At 38.1% G+C, this 19,702-nt stretch overlaps 1 protein-coding gene and 1 long non-coding RNA gene across 6 annotated transcripts in view; one reads left to right on the plus strand and one right to left on the minus strand.

The window, feature by feature from the left end:
- Positions 1-19,702, plus strand: part of LOC118497047 — a 77,335-nt gene that overhangs the window by 1,298 nt on the left and 56,335 nt on the right. The window contains exon 2 of one of the 2 annotated variants that reach the window (XR_004899594.1): positions 9,196-9,342. This is a non-coding gene — a long non-coding RNA (uncharacterized LOC118497047). Of the gene's footprint in view, positions 1-9,195; positions 10,426-19,702 lie in introns of those variants that run through there. The other variant, XR_004899595.1, reaches the window with a different exon arrangement.
- KLHL7 (kelch like family member 7) overlaps positions 3,134-19,702 on the minus strand; it is a 54,608-nt gene continuing 38,039 nt past the window's right edge. For all 4 annotated transcript variants that reach the window (XM_028525736.2, XM_036010508.1, XM_028525737.2 and 1 more), the window contains 4 exons: positions 8,783-9,023; positions 6,489-6,690; positions 5,113-5,210; positions 3,134-4,130 (listed from right to left, as the gene is read on the minus strand). In XM_028525736.2, the coding sequence (XP_028381537.1) occupies positions 3,847-4,130; positions 5,113-5,210; positions 6,489-6,690; positions 8,783-9,023 (825 nt within the window). In that variant the 3' untranslated portion in view covers positions 3,134-3,846. The remainder of the gene's footprint in view (positions 4,131-5,112; positions 5,211-6,488; positions 6,691-8,782; positions 9,024-19,702) is intronic.

The following is a 19,702-nucleotide window of genomic DNA, read 5'->3' on the forward strand; positions in this document are numbered from 1 at the left end:
AAATAAGGAAATTCTCCCACTTAAGCACAATATAATTACCCAAATCAGAACATTAATATTGATGCATTAATACCATCTAATCCTTAGATTCCATTTATATTTTGCCAAATGTCCCAATAATGTCCTTCAGAGGAAAAGAATCCAGTTCAAAATCATTGTGGACTTATATTTCTTTTTTAATTTAAATTTTATTTTTCAATTACAGTTTACATTCAATACTATTTTGTATTAGTTTCAGGAGTACAGCATAGTGGTTAGACATTCATGTACTTTACAAAGTGTTCCCCCAATAGTTGTAGTACTCATCAGATACTGTACATAGTTATTACAATATTGTTGAATATTGTATGTTCCCTACGCAGTACTTTATATCCTCATCACTATTTTGTAACTGCCAGCTTTTACTTCTTAATCTCTTCACCTTTTCCACCCAACTCCCCCCACCCCCAACCTGCTCCTCTCTGAGTCTGTTTTTATTTTGATTGTTTTTTGGTGTTGAGTTGTATAAGTTCTTTATAAATTTTGGATATTAACACCTTATCAGATGTATCATTGGTGAATATCTTCTTCAGTTCAATAGGTTGTCTTCTCATTTTGTGGATTTTCTTTGTTGTGCAAAAACTTTTTAGCCTTCATTTCTCCTCCTTGCCAGAGGAGATAGATCAGAAAAAATATTTCTAGGGGAGGTGTCAGAGATTTTACTGCCTATGTTTTCTTTTAGGAATGTTATGGTTTCGAGTCTTAACATTTAAGTCTTTAGTCCATTTGGAGTTTATTCTTGTATATAGTGTAAGAAGGTGGTGTAATTTGATGTTTTTGCATGTATCTGTCTAATTCTCCCAAGTGCATTTATTGAATAGACTATCTTGACTCCATTGTATGTTCTTGCCTCCTGTCATGTTAATTACCGTATATGTATTGCCTTACTCATATCTTTATAATTTTAAAAATTGAGAGAGAGAGAAACATCAATTTGTTGTTCTACTTATTTATACATTCATTAGCTGATTCTCGTAAGTGCCCTGATGCGGGATGGAAATCTCAACCTGGGCCTATCAGGTAGATGCTCTGATCAACTGAGTTAGCTGGCCAGGCTTCATCTTCTCCCTCCCGTTCTCTCTCTCTTAATTCTCACTCGAGGATATAGTTACTCATTTTTGAGAGAGACAGGCATATTGATTGGTTGCCTCCTGTACATGCTCAGATCAGGGATGAAACCCACAACCTAGGTCTGTGCCCTGACTGGGGGATTGAACCCACAACCTTCTGGTGTACGGGACGATGCTCCAGCCAGCTGAACCACCTGGCCAGGGCATGTTTCTTTGGACTCCACACTGGAACTTTTCCTCAGTCTTTCCTTGACTTCTGTGACCTTGACACTGTTAAAGATCCTAGCTTGTTATTTGTAAAGTTCCTCAGTGAAGATTTATCTGTTTTCCCATGACACATTTCTTTTCTAGTGGAGAGAAAAATTCAAAACCCAACATAAAAATGTTCAGAATAGGCAAATCTAGAGAAAGAAAGATGAATGGTTGTCTAAGGCTGGGTGTTTGAGGGGTATAACTGAGTTGAATAATGTCCTCCCAAAAGTTATGACCACCCAGAACTTGAGAATACGACTTTATTTGGAAATGAGGTCTTTGCAAATGTCATTAGTTAAGATTAGGTCATACCAGATGGCAAGGTGGGGGGAGAAGGTAGGCCAAATCCAATGACTGTTTTTGTAACACCGCATAAAGCCAGAGACACACAGGCAAGAAGGCCCTGTGAAAACAGACACAATGAATGAAGGGAGGCAGTTACAAGCCAAGAAACTGCAAGACTGTCAGCAGCCACCAGCAGCCAGGGGAGAGGCTTGGGTAGTTTCTGCCTCAGAGCCTCCAGAAGGGAGCAACCCTGACAACACCTTGATGCAGGACGTCTGGCCTCCTGAACTGAGGAAGAACACATTTGCTGTTGTAAGCTGCCACGTTTGTGGTGCTTTTTTGCAGGAGCTGTGGGGAACTGATACACAGAGAACCTGGGGGGGTGACTGCGACTGAGTGTGGGGTTTCTTTCTGCGGTGATGAGAACGTTCCAAAATCGTGGTGATAGTTGCACAACTCTGTGAATGTATTAAAGACCCTGGAATGGTGCACTTCACACGGTGAACTGTTTGATATGTGACTCATATCTCAATAAAGCTGTCATGTACATAAAAAACCTACATAAATACAAATACCATTATGCTTCTCACAGTTTCATTCTCATTTAAACATTTTTAGTGTTTAGATTATAAAACTCCCATATAGAGGGTTGGGTGGAGGGGCTGGAACGGGAGTAGGGGGGAGAAAACTGTACTTGAACAATGATTGAAATAAAATAAATAAATAAATAAAACTCCCATATAAAGAGAACAATGAAAATTTAAATAGAAACACTGCTTGACGAATTTTAAAAACAATAATTAACACATCTAAAATAAAGAACAAATAAATTTAGCAGTCTATTTTAAGTTAAAAATATTTAATATTACCAGGTAAAAACATTGATGGTGACAGCTTTATATGGCTCATTCCATACATTTCATAATGTAAAAGGACAAAGCATTATGAGGAAAGAAATAAGTAGATGGGTTTATAAGAGACTTATTTACCACATAAAAGCAATATGAGATGACAAATATTTAATTCAAATTCTTACAAAACTTTAGACACAATGGGGACAAATATCTCCAATGTGTCTTGCTAAGGAAATCATGTACCTTTATAATCCATAAGAAGTTCAAAGTCAACACTGATCAGTTGTTGACTTTGATTGACAATGATCAAAGTCAACACAATCAGTGCTATTCTAGTGACTTATACATTTGCTCTAAATAGTTTTATTTTTGGAATGATACTTGGATTGTATTTAAAGTGAGGATTGAAGAGACAATCATTTATTTTATTGGTTGATTTTAGAGAGAGAGAGAGGAAAGTGATGGGAGGGAGCGGGGGAGAGAGGAACATCGATTTGTTGTTCTGCTTATTTATGCATTCATTGGTTGATTCTTGCGTGTGCCCTGACGGGACTGAACCCACAACCTTGGTGTATCAGGATGACAGTAACCAACTGAACTACCTGTCCATGGTTGACATGTAATCATTTTTGAAAGCACTGGGTAAAACGGTGATATAAATTAACTATGGGTGCTAAGCTTGACATTTGTTTAAAAGATGGAATATATTTAATTGAATATATTTCATCAGGTGTATAGTACATTTTTTAAAATCCCGAAATGCGATTATGAAGTTTGTGAGAGAGTATGTGTATGCCTTGACTCACTCTGCCTTGCTTTTAAAAATGGAACACACTTGGCACTAAATGCAACGAAGGAAGACAAGCAAAACCATGTGAGACTAAGCTGCTCTACGCTGTTTCTTAGTTCTTGAGTGAATCAAAACAAACAGACCTAATTACACAGCACTTCTGTGATGTATGAAAATAGAATCTAGAGCTAAGATGAGACAGTTTCACTGAGGAGCCAATCCCCCCCTCTGTCATAATCATAGTTACGAATGCGAAATTCACTTAAGAATTTGTACTTTCACTGATGCTCATTATTTTTCAAGTTTTCTTGCTAGATATGTTCATGATTATGTGGCCGGCTAAAATAAGGTCTGTAGTCAAGTAAGGAAATTTAAATAAAATACATGTATTTTATAAGGATCTTTCTTTACTTGGAACTTCCTTCCAAAAAAATAAAAAAAAAAACAACCCAAAAAAACATCCCACCAAATTAAAACTTTGTAACCAAACTCTTGGAACAAAGCACTGGTGGCCATATTTTGGGGTCTCCAAAGAGTCTTGAAGTGCACTCATTTTTCATGTTTCAAGGGTTTCTTCATTTGCTCCACAAGTATCAACAACACAAATTAAACAACTTGTTACTGGAAAAGCCCGAACTTTGGAGTTGGCAAACCATTTGTCTGTTTCAGTATTATATTCAAGGATGTGTCCTAATCGACCCACACCTTGAAAACCAGCCAGAACATAAACTATAGAGCCGACTGCTGCACACTTCACTGTCACACCCTTCCACGGCATCGGCGAGACCATCTTCCATTCATTTAATTTAATATCATAATACTCCACATTGTCCAGACCACCTGCAAAAGGATAAAACACAAACACTGTACGCAATCCACAGATCTCTTAAAGTAATAATTCTTTGCATTTTTCCAACACTTTTATTATGAAAATTTTCAAGCATGCAAAAAAGGTGTAAGAATTTTACAGTGCCCACATATCTACCATTTAAATTCTTATGCTTACCTTAACCCAGCAGAAATTTAATTTTTATTTATCATTTTCGAATCATAAATATTTAATTATACAAAATTAAAAATTTTCTATCTGTTCTAGAAGAATAAAAAAGTATACCAATCTGTGAATTTTCCTTTGGATTAATTATAATTATTCAAATGTCCCACTTTGACCTTCTGTCTTTCAGTAGTTTGCAGAAAATAGTAATGAGCAGAGAGAGGAGAGAGGAAAGAAGTTATTTTATTGTTGCACTTAAGTAATGTTTAAAGGTACTGACTAAAATGAGGTGATGGAGTATATATAGATTCAGTCCAGATTTCCCTTATTTAAAGCAATTACTGAAGATTTTAGTACATTATTTAGGAAAATAAAAAGGTTAAATTCACTCATTTAAGAAACAGTAATAATGTTTTCATGCAGTGTTTAAAAATGTTTAGGAAACTTTGCTATTCAGAGCCTGGACACAAGTCCTAAAACCTGTATTTAAAAAGTTTAAGAAGTATTTTTTAAAACTTTGATTATTTCTGTCACTCAACAGTTCTTAAGCTAGTGTGATGCCATAACCCAGGAGCACTTAGAAATGTGTGGAAGCCATGTGAGACAGTTACCCTGACTGATGGCCGTTCCCCACATTTCATGAAAAAGGATGTTAAATGTGCTCCAATGTTTCGTAAAATGCTAGTTCCCAGAAACTATAAAAGTAATATAATGATATATGTGATGAATGCTTGTATCTAGATTTTAAGAACCGTTTCCATAATTTAAGATAAGAAAATAATCAGCAAACTCATCGGGAAGGTTGCACAGTGAAGTGACATCACACACCTAAGCCATTCTGACCACCCACAGCAAATATCTTATCTTTCACAAAGACCAGTCCGTGATTCTTCCTGGCCTCAATCATTGGACACAGCTCAGTCCATCTGGGGAAAGAAAAGGAAGGTTTCAGTATGCTTGTTCACTGGCAGTAAAAGGACTCATGCTGATTCATAAGAAAGGCCAGCTTCCTATGTGTACACACACACACACACACACATCTGGAAGGCTAGAAAACAAAAGCTTCACAGTGGTTTGGAGCAATTTATCTATAGATGGGGAAATACGGATTTTATTCCCTTCAGCTCTGACAGGAAATGAAATGTAGAGGATATCTGGAGACTACTAACATGTCTTTGGAAGAAATCTACTTCCTGTAGTTCACAATGCCTTGTAAAATGGTATAAAAAATGAAGAGAAAGATACATCAAAGACTATAAAGCACAAATAGTGTCACGTGGTTTTAATTAAATGTATGTATGAGTAAGTGAAACACAAACTTATCACAGGCCTCTAGCAAATTGGCAAATGAAGGGACGTGCTAATTACTGAGTAGCAGGGGTGGTGTAAGTACAGTGACATGAAACTAATGAGGGAATGAATGCAGAAGAAATCCCAGTCAGACCTCTTGTTCACACTCAAAAACGTACAAAAAACTTCAGAAAGAAAATTCACTTGCTTTTTATAGGATTGTTCTTCCCTTACCAGAACAAGTTATTGGGTAAATGTTTTCAACTTAAATGTTGTGCCAATGAGCTGCACCTAAACTCTTGTGCTCTCTTAATGAACCTGATGATCTCAAGACATTTCCTAGTCTAAACACTAGGAAGAGACAAGTTTCAAGATACATTGCTTTCAATTCTATTCCTAAAATTGGTAACCAGTTGAACAAAATATGCATAAAAAAAATCTTGTAACTGCATTTTTTGGGGGGGGGGGAAAGGAGTTGTTGATTATGCTTCCTTAAATCCTTTTGAAGCAGGTGGGAAGCATAAATAAATGCACATGACCATACTTTATAATTAAAATGTTGCTCTTAATTTTATAAAAGCAGTAGCTGGGGTGGAAGACTTCTATGTTTTGTAGTCTGGCAATATTTCCTAAACATAACATTTGAGCACAGGAGTTTTCCTTCTGATTTTCCCTTCCTACAAGAAGGAAGGGAAAGGGAGGGGCTCCCACAGGGTGCAAGGTGAAGCCATTTCTTAAGCTATAGGAAGAGCCCAGGCTGTAAACATGCCCCTGACTTTGGCACATTTAAAAGTGTCTGTGCATTCTTAATACAAGGCTCCTTCTGCACTTTGACATGTTCTTTCTTAAGCTTACAGAATACAATTCTGTGAATTAAGAGTTTACAGAATACAATACTGTGAATTAATACATACGTTTCTGTGGCAGGATCATAAACTTCACAGGAATTCAACACACGGCCAGAAACATTGTTCCCTAAACTCCCACCACAAACATAGATGAGGCCATTGGCCTCCACCATCCCGTGGCTGCAGCGCTGGGTCAGCATGCTGGGCTTCGTGTGCCAGCTCTCAGTCCTCGTGTCATAGCACTCAAATAAATAGAGGGCTGAGTTTCCTGTAAGAGAAGAGGGCCCCATCATGCCTGCTGCCGTGTGTGTGTGGGCTTGGGGCGAGCTGACTGGAGAGTCGAGTCAGTGGCTGGAAGAAAGAATTTAGGGTTATAGAGTCTTCTCTATACTCAATCAGTATTAGCAGCAACATGTAGGAATAGTTGGTAGAGACCTTGGAAAATATTCACAGCATACACTGGGGAGACTTATTGGTAATTAAATTTTAGAAAAAGAAATTGGTTTTATTTTAAAGAAAATTAAATAAGAAACTTTATATATGTCTTTAAGCCCAGTTGTGCATGATAGGAATTATCCAACCTTGAAATGTTTATACAGAGGAGAAAAGCATAACTATTTACAGATGGTAAACCCATACCTTAAAATACAAAAATTACCATCTGGTAACATGCTGAGGCTTATCATTTAATATTCTATAACAGCCACTGCACCATTAACAAATTGCTCTTCCTGACTGCTCTCAGTGGTTGTGTGGGCAAGCCCTGAAGTCACGCTGGTCCGTTCCTGAGTATTCGCTCAAGGCATCGCTGTATGTTTCTGGTGTACTTAGATTATACCTTGTAATGGCAAAACATATATTCTGTTTTTCAACTTCTGCATATTACAGGAGCCCAATGACGTTTCAGAAACGATACTATCAAAGTGCTTTTCTTCCTTCCAAGAAAAGAGAAGTTAGAACTTGACCAAATTATTTCTCATCTGCCGTTTTCTGAACTTTGCTAATGCTAAAAAACAACAACACACACTGCCGCCCTTATAATTCTCAATCACAATCAAAATGTACAAAAAGCAAAGATCAGAAAGTAACAAACAGAAAAGGCAATGGTCCTGACTAACAACAACTTCCTTTTTTAAAAAATGTTTCCAATTTGGTAGATTTAATTGGTTGACACTAGGAGAAATATACAGTATATGGCAGAAATAAAATCTATGTAAGTAAAATACTGACTTAAGAGTAAATGAAGTTATCTATAATATTTGCTGCAAAAAGTGTATTTATAGAACAGTTAATTTTTATTATTTTTAGCATTTATTGTATGTATTAGACATTCTGTGAAAAATGCTTTTAAATGAGAAAAATCATCTCTTAAATCACATTTAGGAAATCGTATTTTTTCTTGACTTATCTGGGAGGGGTAAAAGCTTAAAACATAAATATGCAGAAAAAAGTAAAATATTCTCTGGGCTAATATAAAAATTATCAAAGAAAATATAAAGGCTTAACATTTAAATTCCATATTTTAGGTTTACTCAGTATTCCTAGTTTTCCTTGTCAGCCCATTATTTGGCTAAAGAAATTACTTGAAAAGGTGAAAGCATATAAAAGCTATTATGTGTCTAGACTTCACCTAGAATATTCACTTAGACAAATTCTTCATTACTAGACTTACTGGGGTGGGGGATTACTTTCTAAGTTACATAAATGTGTAACCAGTATGCTGTATACCTGAAACTAATATGATAGTGAATATCAATTATAATTAAAAAATAAAAATGGAACAAACAAAGAAAAAATTATTCATTTTGAGAAAGACCACTGCTGGACGCTTAATATCAAGAAAGGTTTTTACCTCTGTACCTAACTATTCTGATCAATGAACATAAAATACCACTATCAGTTATTACATTAAAAAGATAAAGAATGAAGCAACTAAAAAGTTCATTCTTAGTTTTTTTTTATGATGCAAAGAAAGGAAAGATAATACAAATTTTAAAAGCTTGAATATAGAAAGAGGACTTAAAGGGTTTCTAAGTAAGCCAAACTCTGAAATCTTTAAAGCAAATAATACTACGTATCAAAAACAACTAATCTAGAACTAAAACCCAGATGTTGTCAATGAAAGCTTCGTCATGACAAAAATGGACAATTAATATAATCTAGGAAGTTGCAGTTCTTATAAACATTTTAAGGAGTAAAGTAAGCCTTCAGGGAAATGGGCTGCAAAATGTACCATACACATTTAAATTATGTCAAAAAGTATCTGAACAAATAACACCAACAGTTTATTTAAATATGAAAGCTGAGACACTCAGCTTTACAGCACATGCCCCAAACAGAAACATGAGTTAAGTCCTTACCGACTTCGGAACCGCCAGATGTATAAATTTTGCCCTCCGCGGCACAGGCAGCCAGGCTGTCTCGAGGTGTTGGGGGTCCCAGCTTGGAATACCAGCTATCCTTCACGACATTATAGCAGTCCATTCGTTTGATGGGGAAAAGCTGAGAGCCACCCAAAATGTACACAACATTGTCCCAGAACACGCATGCTGCATCTCTGCGTTTTTCAAAGGGGCAGCGGATGTCTGTCCAGCTATAATCCTGTAATAGAAAAGGACAGGAAGCTTTCAGCGATGGAAAAATATAGTCAAAAAGGATAAGGCAAAGATGTAGTTGAAAAATACAAAATATAAGAATATGTTAATTTAGGAGAGTACATATAAAAATGTTTGGTTTGAGACTATTAATCTAATCTGTGTGATTTATTTTTCAGAATGTTGGCAGGAGGCAAGAAGAAGACAGTGGCTGCTTTGGGTCCTTTCTGGCTCTGAAATGAATTCTAATAGATTTGGATGCATCGTCATCATCTAGTCTTCTGTTCCTGCTGTACTGAGGATAATACAAGAAGATTCTAAAACAAGTAGGTTTGTTATTTTAAGCAAGCTTTTTTCCAAGTATCCTCAATACCTTCCCTGCCAGATGTAGAGTGTTATAAAGAATCGGTGGTTAATATGGAGTTGAAACTGCCATTATCTTACTGATGTCTAAAGCTAGAAAATATTTTGTGGACTTTCTGTGAGATATTAATTTTCTGTAAACATTCAGTCGAGCCACTGTATTCAGCCGGATGCTTAAAGCTGTGATACTTATTATGAAATACTTGAGTACAGTAGTTCCCCATTATCCATGGTGGGTTTGTTCCAAGACCCCCAGTGGATGCCTGGAGCCCTATACATACTACGTGTTTTCCTACACATACATACATACATACATACCTATGATGAAGTTTAATTTGTCGATTAGGCACAAGAAGAGATTAACAATAACTAACAATAAAATAGAATAATTGCAATAATATACTGTAAAAGTGAAGTGAATGTGGAGCCTCTCAGAGTGTCTGGCTGTGCTGCACCCATCCTTCCCTTTGTGATGAGGTGAGATGGTACCATGTGTGCGTGACGAGGTGAAGCGAGGTGAGCGATGCAGGCGTTGTGACGCAGTGTTAGGCTACTATTGGCCTTCTGACGAAACGTCAAAAGGAGGATCATTGAGCCATGACTTAGGAATTATTTCTGGAATTTTCCATTTAATATTTGCAGACCACGGTTAACTATAACTGAAACTGCAGAAAGTGAAACTGTGAAAAAGGGGTACTGCTGTAGTCTGTTCTGAGTGGTCTGGAAACTCACTCTCTTCCTCCCAGCAATGAGAAATGGGCACCTACCCGTGCTTCACAGTAAGGTCTGCTCCCAGTACCACTCTGTTTCCTCGCTGTGCCAGGTGACATCTGCGGGCGCCTGCGCCCTTCTCCTATGGAAATGTCTGGGGGATGCACCCAAAGTCACAGAATTTTGGGTCCTCCCTCTTTGAGTGAGGAAGCTATAGTGCTCCTGCTGCTTTTGGAAAGTGGTTGGAGATAATAAGGGTCAGGCAGAAATCCAAACAACAGCCAGCCTCTCAACAAAGCACTGTGTATGATTATTAGTGTTCAGTTCCCTTTGGGGCTGATACCATGCTAGTATCCCGCATTTCAGGCATTCATTGCATTAGGTCATAGGATCACAGGAAGTAAGTTTTATTAAGGTCCCTGATGTATAATACCTTGACTCCTAGTGATGGTAAACATTCTGCTTTTTAGGTGACCAGAAAAATAAAGCCTTAATCCGTTTTTTATTCTCAAATTAGGATCTATGCATCCCCTGGCTTACTGTGTGGTATGTGTATCGGCAGGCACACACAACTATGGGATAAACACAGCACCTTCCCAAAGCTTCAGTTTTACTCAGTGGACATTGGATAACTCAGAGAATCTCAAGTCTTGCCACTCTTATATCCAACATATTGCTATTTATTATTAGAAAGCAATATGGCTACTTTTCCATAGTTTCTAAAGGTGTCCTCAAGAACATTATTTCCATGCTGTTCCTTATTTAACTTCAGGATGAGAAAATTGGTTTATCTCCAAGACCTGCTACTCTTCAAATGAAAAATAACTGCCCATGTAGAAGCCGGGATTAAACAAACAAAATACTTTTTTTCTTTTAGCTAGATCAGCTTAAACATTTAGATGCTAGGATATGAGGTTCCAAAGAATGAATTCTGAAGAGTTTTATAACAGAATAATTCTAACTTTCTAATCTTATTTGGGGATTTGAGTAGGGAATTGATGGGTGTTCATAGGTACATACAAGGTTTCAGATTTAAGAATTAAAATAAATTGCTCTTTTGGAACTATAAGCCCATGGGGAAAATGATTAACCTTTGTGTGTGTAGCACGTGTGTGTGACACAAGAATAGGCACGTGCTCCTGGTTACTTGCAATTTGGGCTTTGATGTCTCTAGAAATCCTCAAGTTTTTAAACAAATACTGTCATTCGTTGGTTGTTGTACATGAGGCACTAAGCTTGACAAACACCATATTATATGATATCCTGCCTAATAGTTCATTTTCTAGGCAGAAAGTAAAATGATCTTTGCAAGAATTTTTACCTAGAATGTAAAATGGACTTTATTGCAACTAAAAGTTAATGCTTTACACCTGGGCTCATTATGGCTGGCTGGCAGGTGTTATTAAGCAATTAAGCACACCTGTGTTGGAACAGCTCTCTGGCTTTGGTCGTATGTAGGTATGTGGGGCAGGAGGGGAGCTCATGATTGTGTGTGCGTGTGTGTATATAGGTAGATCCCCCAGGGAAGTCTGTCTGATTCTTCCAATCTGCCTGATACCCCTCATCTGAAACAGACTACTGAGAAGGCGATTCGATGTCTGCCCTTTAGCGGTTTGTTACACTGCCTAGGTGGTGACATGTGGAGCTGAGAGGAGAAAAACAGATGGGAAGGAAGGACTGTCAGCTCAATGGGTGTGAGCACCTGGCCTTATCCTAGTGATGGGACCACTGCCAACCTGGGGCCTGCAGGTGAAGGGTCACTTACAGCTCCTTGCAAACCTAGACTAAGGGCAGGCTAGAGGGACATGACCTTTCCGGTTAGCAAGAAGATGGACAAATGGCACTTGAGTCACAGTGTATGTGTGGGGGCAGGGAACTGTCACCCTAAAAATAGAATTTAATTTAGTTAAGTTCAATTGAGTTTACGTAGTCTGTGCAAGGTTCTGCATTTAGCTGCTGAGAATATATGAAAATAGGGCAAGTGGAAAGCCTGGAAAAGATGCAAGTGGAAGGACACACACACACACACACACACACACACACACAGAACTCCCTTGTGGAAAGTCCCGTCTTTCCTGGTCCTGGTCAGCTTTTCTGGCCTCTGCCATATTGAGCCACACTACAGACTTTTTTTTCAAGTTCCAGACTCCTTTTCTTTTCGTCAGTTTCCCCGACTTCCCCGCTGTGAACCCCCAGCACACTGGCGATGGAACGCTCCGCTCCGCCCTGTCCTGGGTGACGTCCCAGCTGCAGTGCCGTGTGCTGCAGGCGAGCAACCCGCTGCTGGAGCGGAGCGGCTGTCACGGTCTCTCTGAATGCCTCAAGGCAGACACATCAGTCTGTACTCTTTTTCTTGAGGGTAAGAACAGATGTTATGTAATCTGTATTCTGAAAACACGCAAATCCTCAAAAAACAAAAACACTACCAGATGTAGGTTTTAATAATCAAGGCAACAAAAATCCAAACTAAAAGAAATACTTTTTATTTTTAAGACTTAAGAACTTATTTGGAATCACTGTGAGAGGAAGCCACGCAAAATTAGGGAAGATAGGGTCTTAGAAAAAAGAAAAGAACAATTAACAAAATGGTAAACAACCTTAAAATTTCTTGCAGAAACCTCAAGGAGTCTACCTGAGTTTAAATGACCAAATTATAAACACTTTCTCTGAAGCCAGTATCTGATTTATCTCGGTTTCTAAGGGCTGTCAAAAATAAAATCACAGAACTATGGTGACAATCGATATTGAAAGCAGGTTTATGTCAGATGCCAGAACATTCCTAGAAGAAGATTCATGAAAAATGCATAGAAACACTTTTGGCTTCATTCATTTCACAAGTCACAAAAAACTAGTAAACTTGGGCACTGAGCTAGACTCTGCATGGAGGAGCTGTGGGTCTCACAGAAGTCAGTTAACCTCTCTGGCTGTTACTTTTCTTATCTGAAAAAGAAGACAATGGGGTGATCTCAGGGCCCCTCCTTTGAGCTCTAAAATCCAATGATTTTGGGGTCCAAATGATTTATGTGTTAATAACAAAGAGCTAATATTAATTTAGTTATTATTCAGTATTTACCTTTCTAGGAACTATGTTGAAATATCTTAAAACATTACAGTATTTCCTCAATAACTCTATGAAGTAATATCCTCGTTTTACAGATAAGAAAACTAAATCTTAGAGATGTTACATATCTTGTCAAAGGTCACAGAGTTAGAGAGTATTGAATCCAAGATTTAAGTCTAAATTTATCAGACTCCAAAGAGGTGCTCCTAAACCTTACATTGATCTGCTTCTCTAAAAATCCTCTTACATGGCAGCCAAGAAAGAACACTGGATTGGGAGTGAATTAATGTGGGCTCTTCCCATTGTTGTTGTATTTTTAGCTAAGTGCCTGGGCATCTATAAATCTCACCTATAAACTCAGGATGTTGGCAGGATGGCTGCTGAGGTTGTGCACAGCCTCCATATACAACTTACCACTTATAAACACAATGATCAACCACTAAAACCACAGGTTGTCTGAAAACGGGATTTCCCCCATGTCTTGGTGTGGTGTTTGGCTTGGAGCTTAGCATGTCTAAAGGAATGTTTGTACTGGCTGATAGGCCACATTTGTAGAAAAGTGTATCTTGTCCAGCTCAGCCACCTTCATTTTTGACCTTCTGAAGGTCAAAGGCTATAGATATGACACGACTCCTAGCTTGGACCAGTTCTCCCTGCAGCACTGTCCTTAGGTCACACAGACTCCAGTGTGCACCTTGTCCCTATGGCTCCTGGCCCTGTGGCGAGGAACAGGGAGACCTGTGACCAACCAATGAACAGTAACTGTGGCTAGGGACCACAGGATTTCATCTACTTTTGGGGTAAAATCTAAATAGCTTCCATTTTCATCCTTTGCTAGAACAACAATTTTCCTAGGAATTTACCCTAAAGGGAGCACTGGGCAGTATATAAAGTTGGCACATACAAGGATGTTTCACTGCAGGGATATTGTAACAGGACAAAATGTGAAACAGGCCAAATCTGCGCGAAGAAGACAGGCATTAAACAAAGTATGGTATATTTTGTGATGGATACTCTGCAGGCCTTCAAAGGGATGGCATTTTCACTGACATGCAAATATCTCCATAATGTAAATGCTGAGAGAGTAAAAGACGTTTTTGCAAAACAGCATGCGTGGTGTGATGCCATATGTGCACAATGAGAGGCCCAGAGTGATGTTCACTAAGCACTGATGACGTCTCTCGGTGTTGGGAGCACTTCGGTGTCCTCCTTCAGGTCTTGCTATATTTGAATTTTCTGCAATGAGCATGTGTTATTTTTGTTTTAAACAGAAAAAGTAAATACAACAACCAGGCCAATGATACCAAAAGTGTGGTACAAGGAGAACAACATCTTACACTTATAATAGTGTTAAGTGTTTTAACAGAAATGTAAAATTTAAAACTAAGTCAAAGCTTTAGAAACTGAAAAACCTAAAGGGTTATATTATAAGGCCGGATTTCACCTACAAGAGGGATCAGACATAGTCTCTGTCTTCCTGCAAAACAGCACTCTTGTGAGGGCACTCAGGTTTTTCAGAAGAGAGCACTTGATCATGCCAAGTAATTTCACAGGCTGTACTCATTTTGAAATGCACTTATTTTCAACAGTCACACAAATATTCCTAGAAATATATTAATCCCTCCCAAGTCCACAGAATTTAATAATCAGCCATTAGGAGAAATACTCTTGTAAATTAAGTTAAGAAATATAGCATTGGCCCTGGCTGGTGTGGCTCAGTGGTTGAGCTCTGCCTGTGAATCAAAGGGTCACTGGTTTGATTCCCAGTCTAGGGTACATGGCTTGGGTTGCGGTCCAGGTCCCCAGTAGAGGGTGTGTGAAAGGCAACCATACATTGATGTTTCTCTCCCTCTCTTTCTCTCTCCCTTCCCCTCTTTAAAAAATAAAATAAAATCTTTTAAAAAAATGAAAGAGATATAGCATTGTAGCTAGGGAAAAAAAGGGCTTCCACAGTTGAAGTGGGCAGAAAATGACTGTGCTGTTTTAAGCTGACAGATAAAATGAAAAATAATGAATATATACATGGGTATTTCTGAGCTGTTAATGACTAGTTAAAATTAGCAAGGAATCTGAAGTGAGGCCAGAGACCAGCTCAAAGGGAATTACTAATTAAGAATCACTGCTGGTTTAGAAGGTCACAGAATGTTCTCCCCCTCCACTCTCAAGCTAAAACCCTATCGCTAAAAAAACAAAACTCAAACTGAACTATGCAGAAGTTTAAGTATGAAATGAAACTCGGTCCAAAAGTGAAACCTGACATGAATCTTGTGCTCAGTAACAGCCCTTCTCCTTGAGAAAATAAATGAGATAGTAGGGAGCATTCTGGTGCTGGCACCTGCCAGTTGTCTCAGCCCATGATCTGTCTTTAGAAGTGATGTGTAATCTTGGCACAGGAAGGCATAGCATACTTTAGATGGTCATCTAAAGTCCCAGAATGCAGTAACATGACTCATTTAATAGAAGGCTCTCACCAGGGGACAAACATCTGTTCTGTCTCAGATGTGCAGAGTACAGGAGATGATGCAGACGGCCAAGCGGTGTGGAAGAGTTAGGGAAGGCAAACAGAAAAAAATGAAGATGGTAAGCTTTTTAAAATTTAAATATGGAAAACCTAAGGATGGCAAGGAGAACCTGGGTGAACACTGATTTTAAAGAAAGAGGGAGTTAAGTGAACATAGTGGCTATTCACACAAATACCATGATTTATGCTTTTTATTAATGAACCAGGAAACTGAGGCTAACTGACTTGCCTAAACTCATATGCCCGGACGTGAAATGCTCCTTCTACCGAACAGCTGCTTTCCTTAAGAGAAAAGGGACAAAAAATGGCCTCACAAGAGAAAAAAGACCAATGGCCTACTCCTTCAGTTCTTTTACCTACATCTAATTTCTTAAGCACAAAGTTAGATGCCATTCAATCAAATCATATTTTGTAAGCTTTCATGAAAAATATTAATAACCACACTTATCAAGATAAAAAAGATGCATTCATACTTAGGATACAATATATTCACTTTTTTTCCCCTTTCCTCCTATCCAAACTACCAATACATTTCCCTCAAGAAAACCCCCATGAAGCTTCCATGAACAAATCCAACCCAGGGGATCTCTTCCTCTCATGCCCCTAAGGCAGTCAGTGTCCGTCCTGTCTCGGGACCTTTAACTGCCTCCGTGCAGCGGCTGCCTCACCGCATGGGCCTCTGTGCGCTCTGACGGCTTCACGCTTCTGTGTCCATCTCATGCACGGCGAATCTGGGGACAGGACCGTGATACGTGTTTTTCACATACCCTGCTGCTGCTCAGCCCACACATTTCAAATTCTAGATGAGCTGTAATACTGGTCATATGCCAAAATATCATTTGTTTAAACTATACTTTTATAACCAGCTAACCATACCACATGCTGCCGTACGACATGCTCTGTGGTTGATAACAGCTGAGGATAGTTACCTCTTACACCTGTATGACCAGTTTTCAAAGGGAATAATCACACCAAACCTATCTGAACATGATTTAATACTTCTGGCAGAAGTATTAATACACCCTGCCCGCAGAGTGGGACCGTCTCCACAGTGCTGGCCTGTTTAGGAGGGAGAATGGCCATGTTACTGTGAGAAAAGGCACTGTGACCCTTAAATATGCAAGACTTCAAACAGGAAACTGCACTCTGACTTGAAGGTAATGTCACTGCTTTTGATTTAGGGCCAATCTGTAGTTAAATCCAGTCCTATAAACAAAATTGCCTGTGAAATGTTATATAAAATTGTACTGGTTCATTCACCCTAACATGCTTGAGTGCAGGCCATTCTTGGAGATATTGCGGGTTTGGTTTCAGACCATTGCAATAAAGCAATTTGTAATCTTTTTGCTGGTGGAGGATGTAGTTTACAATTTATAAAAAATGCAACATGTGAATCACAACAAAGCAAAGTGCAATAAAACAGGTGTGCCTCAGAGGGGAGAGGAGAGGGAATTTCAGGGGGAATTTCAGGGGAAAAGGGGAAGGGTTTACAGGAAGAAGTATAAAGGACACATGGATAAAAACTAGGGGTGGGTGGAAATGGGAGGGAGGCGGGGAGGGCTGGGTGGGTGGGTTGGGATAGGAGTAAAAGATAGAAAATTGTACTGCAACAACAATTAAAATAAAAAATATTAAAAAAACAAAGCAAAACAGAAAAATTAATGAAACCAAACTATTTTGTTTCTTTGAAAAAAATCCACAAAACCAATAAATCTTTAGCTATAGTGACCAAGAAAGAAAGAACACAAATTACTAAAATTAGGAATAAAAGGAAAATAACTAACACCTTTATAGATATTAAAGGGATTATCAGAGGTTACTATGAACAACTTTATGCCAACAAATTAGACAACTTAGATGAAATGAAAAATTACCAGAAAGACACAAATTACCAAAGTGGACTCATAAAGAAATAGAAAACACGAACAGATTATAAGGACTTGAATTATTAATTGAAAATCTTCCCACAAAGAACAGCCCAGGACCAAATGGCTTCATTGATGAATTCTATGTATTCCAAAAAGAAATAGTGTCAATCTTACACAAATGTTATAAAGAATGCCAGGAATAATTAAGAAAATATTTTCATTCATAAAATCAACCTTAATTTAAAGTAGGGAAGCCAATCTGGCCTATCAATGATGAAGAAAATTTCCAAACCTCGGCACCCCCCCCCCCCCCCCAAACAGGTGTGCCTGTTCCCATGCTGGGCCAGACACTAATCCCAGTAATGAACCTGCTTCCGAGTTCTGAGTCAGCAAGTGTGTCAGCAAGTGTGCATCACACCTTCTAGGCGTGATGGTCCCTGTGGTTTTCTGTCTTCATAATTTAGAGGCTCTGGCCCTCACCCTGTAGTCTTACTCCTGGCTTGTTCTGACAGGCAGTAAGCAGAATCCCCGTTTCTCGAGGGCACAGACTGTTTCTCCATCATACGGACATGGTGAGCCTAGACTCTCACAAAGATCTTAGTTCTCAGAGCTCATCATTTATTTGACAAGAAGAGTCCAAATAAAAACTGGTGAAGTAAGTCAACTTTTATTAGGCATCAATATCATAAGACATTCCCATGCTACTATTTGAGATCACCAGCACCAAGAGAGGAGAGCACTGGATACAAATAAATAATGCTTAGTAATCACTAAGCACTCGAAAACTTTAAAAAAGCAGGTACAGGAGGGGAAGGGACGGCTCAGCAGGCTTTATAAAAGGGCCATAACAGGAACAGTATCATTTCAATTCAATACAGTAACCCAAGACTTCCTTTTCTCTCAATTCTTAGAAAAAATATTAAGATTTCCTTATAATTTTTAAATCAGCAATTAATACAAATATTTGCCTCCTCTCATCAGTGATATACAAAGAATATCTAAAGGCAATAGTTTATAGGGATATGGGCCTAATTCTGGATAATTCAATTAAGTAATAATGAGTAAATTGTCCCCTTTGGAGGAGATCAGTCCAATAAAAAAGATAATTTGGGGCTGGTATAGAACACACAAAAATGGACCCCATTTAATGATCATTAAAACCATTTTAACATTTGTAAAAATATTAAGTTCAAGAATTTTTAAATGAGATAATTACTAATAGTACTTCTTATGTTCACTTTGGGAGATTCAGTGTAAATAATAATTTATAATGAAATCAACCTTCCCAATTGTTTTACTATTAGACAGAATAAAGACCAATCAACTCATATTGAAATGTTATACACAAATAGTAAATGGTGCAAATTTTTCAAGATGAAGCTTTACAGCAAAAAGAAGGGATAGCCCGATACTTCCAATAGAAACATTTAATAAATAATGTGATAAAATTCTAAGGTGTTAGTGTCAGGGAATAAGAGAGAGTGGATGGAATGAGTGGTTTTTATTGGTAGTTGTTTCCTCGATTATTTGAAGTTTTGCACTGGAAGTCTAAAAATTTGTGGTTGAATATACACAATAACAGTAAGTATGGGCCATTTATAAGAGCAAGGTAAAGCATCAAATGAGAATCCTGAAGTTACAGTCTCCAGGCTGGTGCAGAATATATATCTCTTTTCAACTGTCCAATAAAAAAAATCAAGGAAAGCGTTAGAACTACAGACTAAAACACAAAGTGCTGAGAGTCATTCTACATTTGCCTTATTCTAGAAACAATGTTCACTGTCTCCTCAATGAAATCAGGATTCTTTTTATCCCTTTGTACATCAAAATAGCTACCAACTTTATTTTAAGATAAAGCATTTCTATAAAAACGTGTTTAATTCTTTTTAATGATCAAGTTCAGCACGATAGTGTGGCTTTGGGAAACAGGCTGGGGGTAACTATTATTGACACCTGAAAGCTCTGGCTCATAGAATTACAATTTAAATTCCTATGGTTTCAGTTTTTACTTGGGAAAAAAGAGTGTATTTATAAATTTCCTGCTCTTGACTTCAAAGGATCCTGAGAAATTAAAAAATACTAAAATTAAATAGCCACTGCACAGACTTAACCTTACCTGGAGTGAAATGGATGTGCAGGTGTGACAGCCTCTCAAGTACCCT

This window comes from Phyllostomus discolor, chromosome 10 (assembly GCF_004126475.2).
Source record: "Phyllostomus discolor isolate MPI-MPIP mPhyDis1 chromosome 10, mPhyDis1.pri.v3, whole genome shotgun sequence".
Taxonomy (NCBI): Eukaryota; Metazoa; Chordata; class Mammalia; order Chiroptera; family Phyllostomidae; genus Phyllostomus; species Phyllostomus discolor.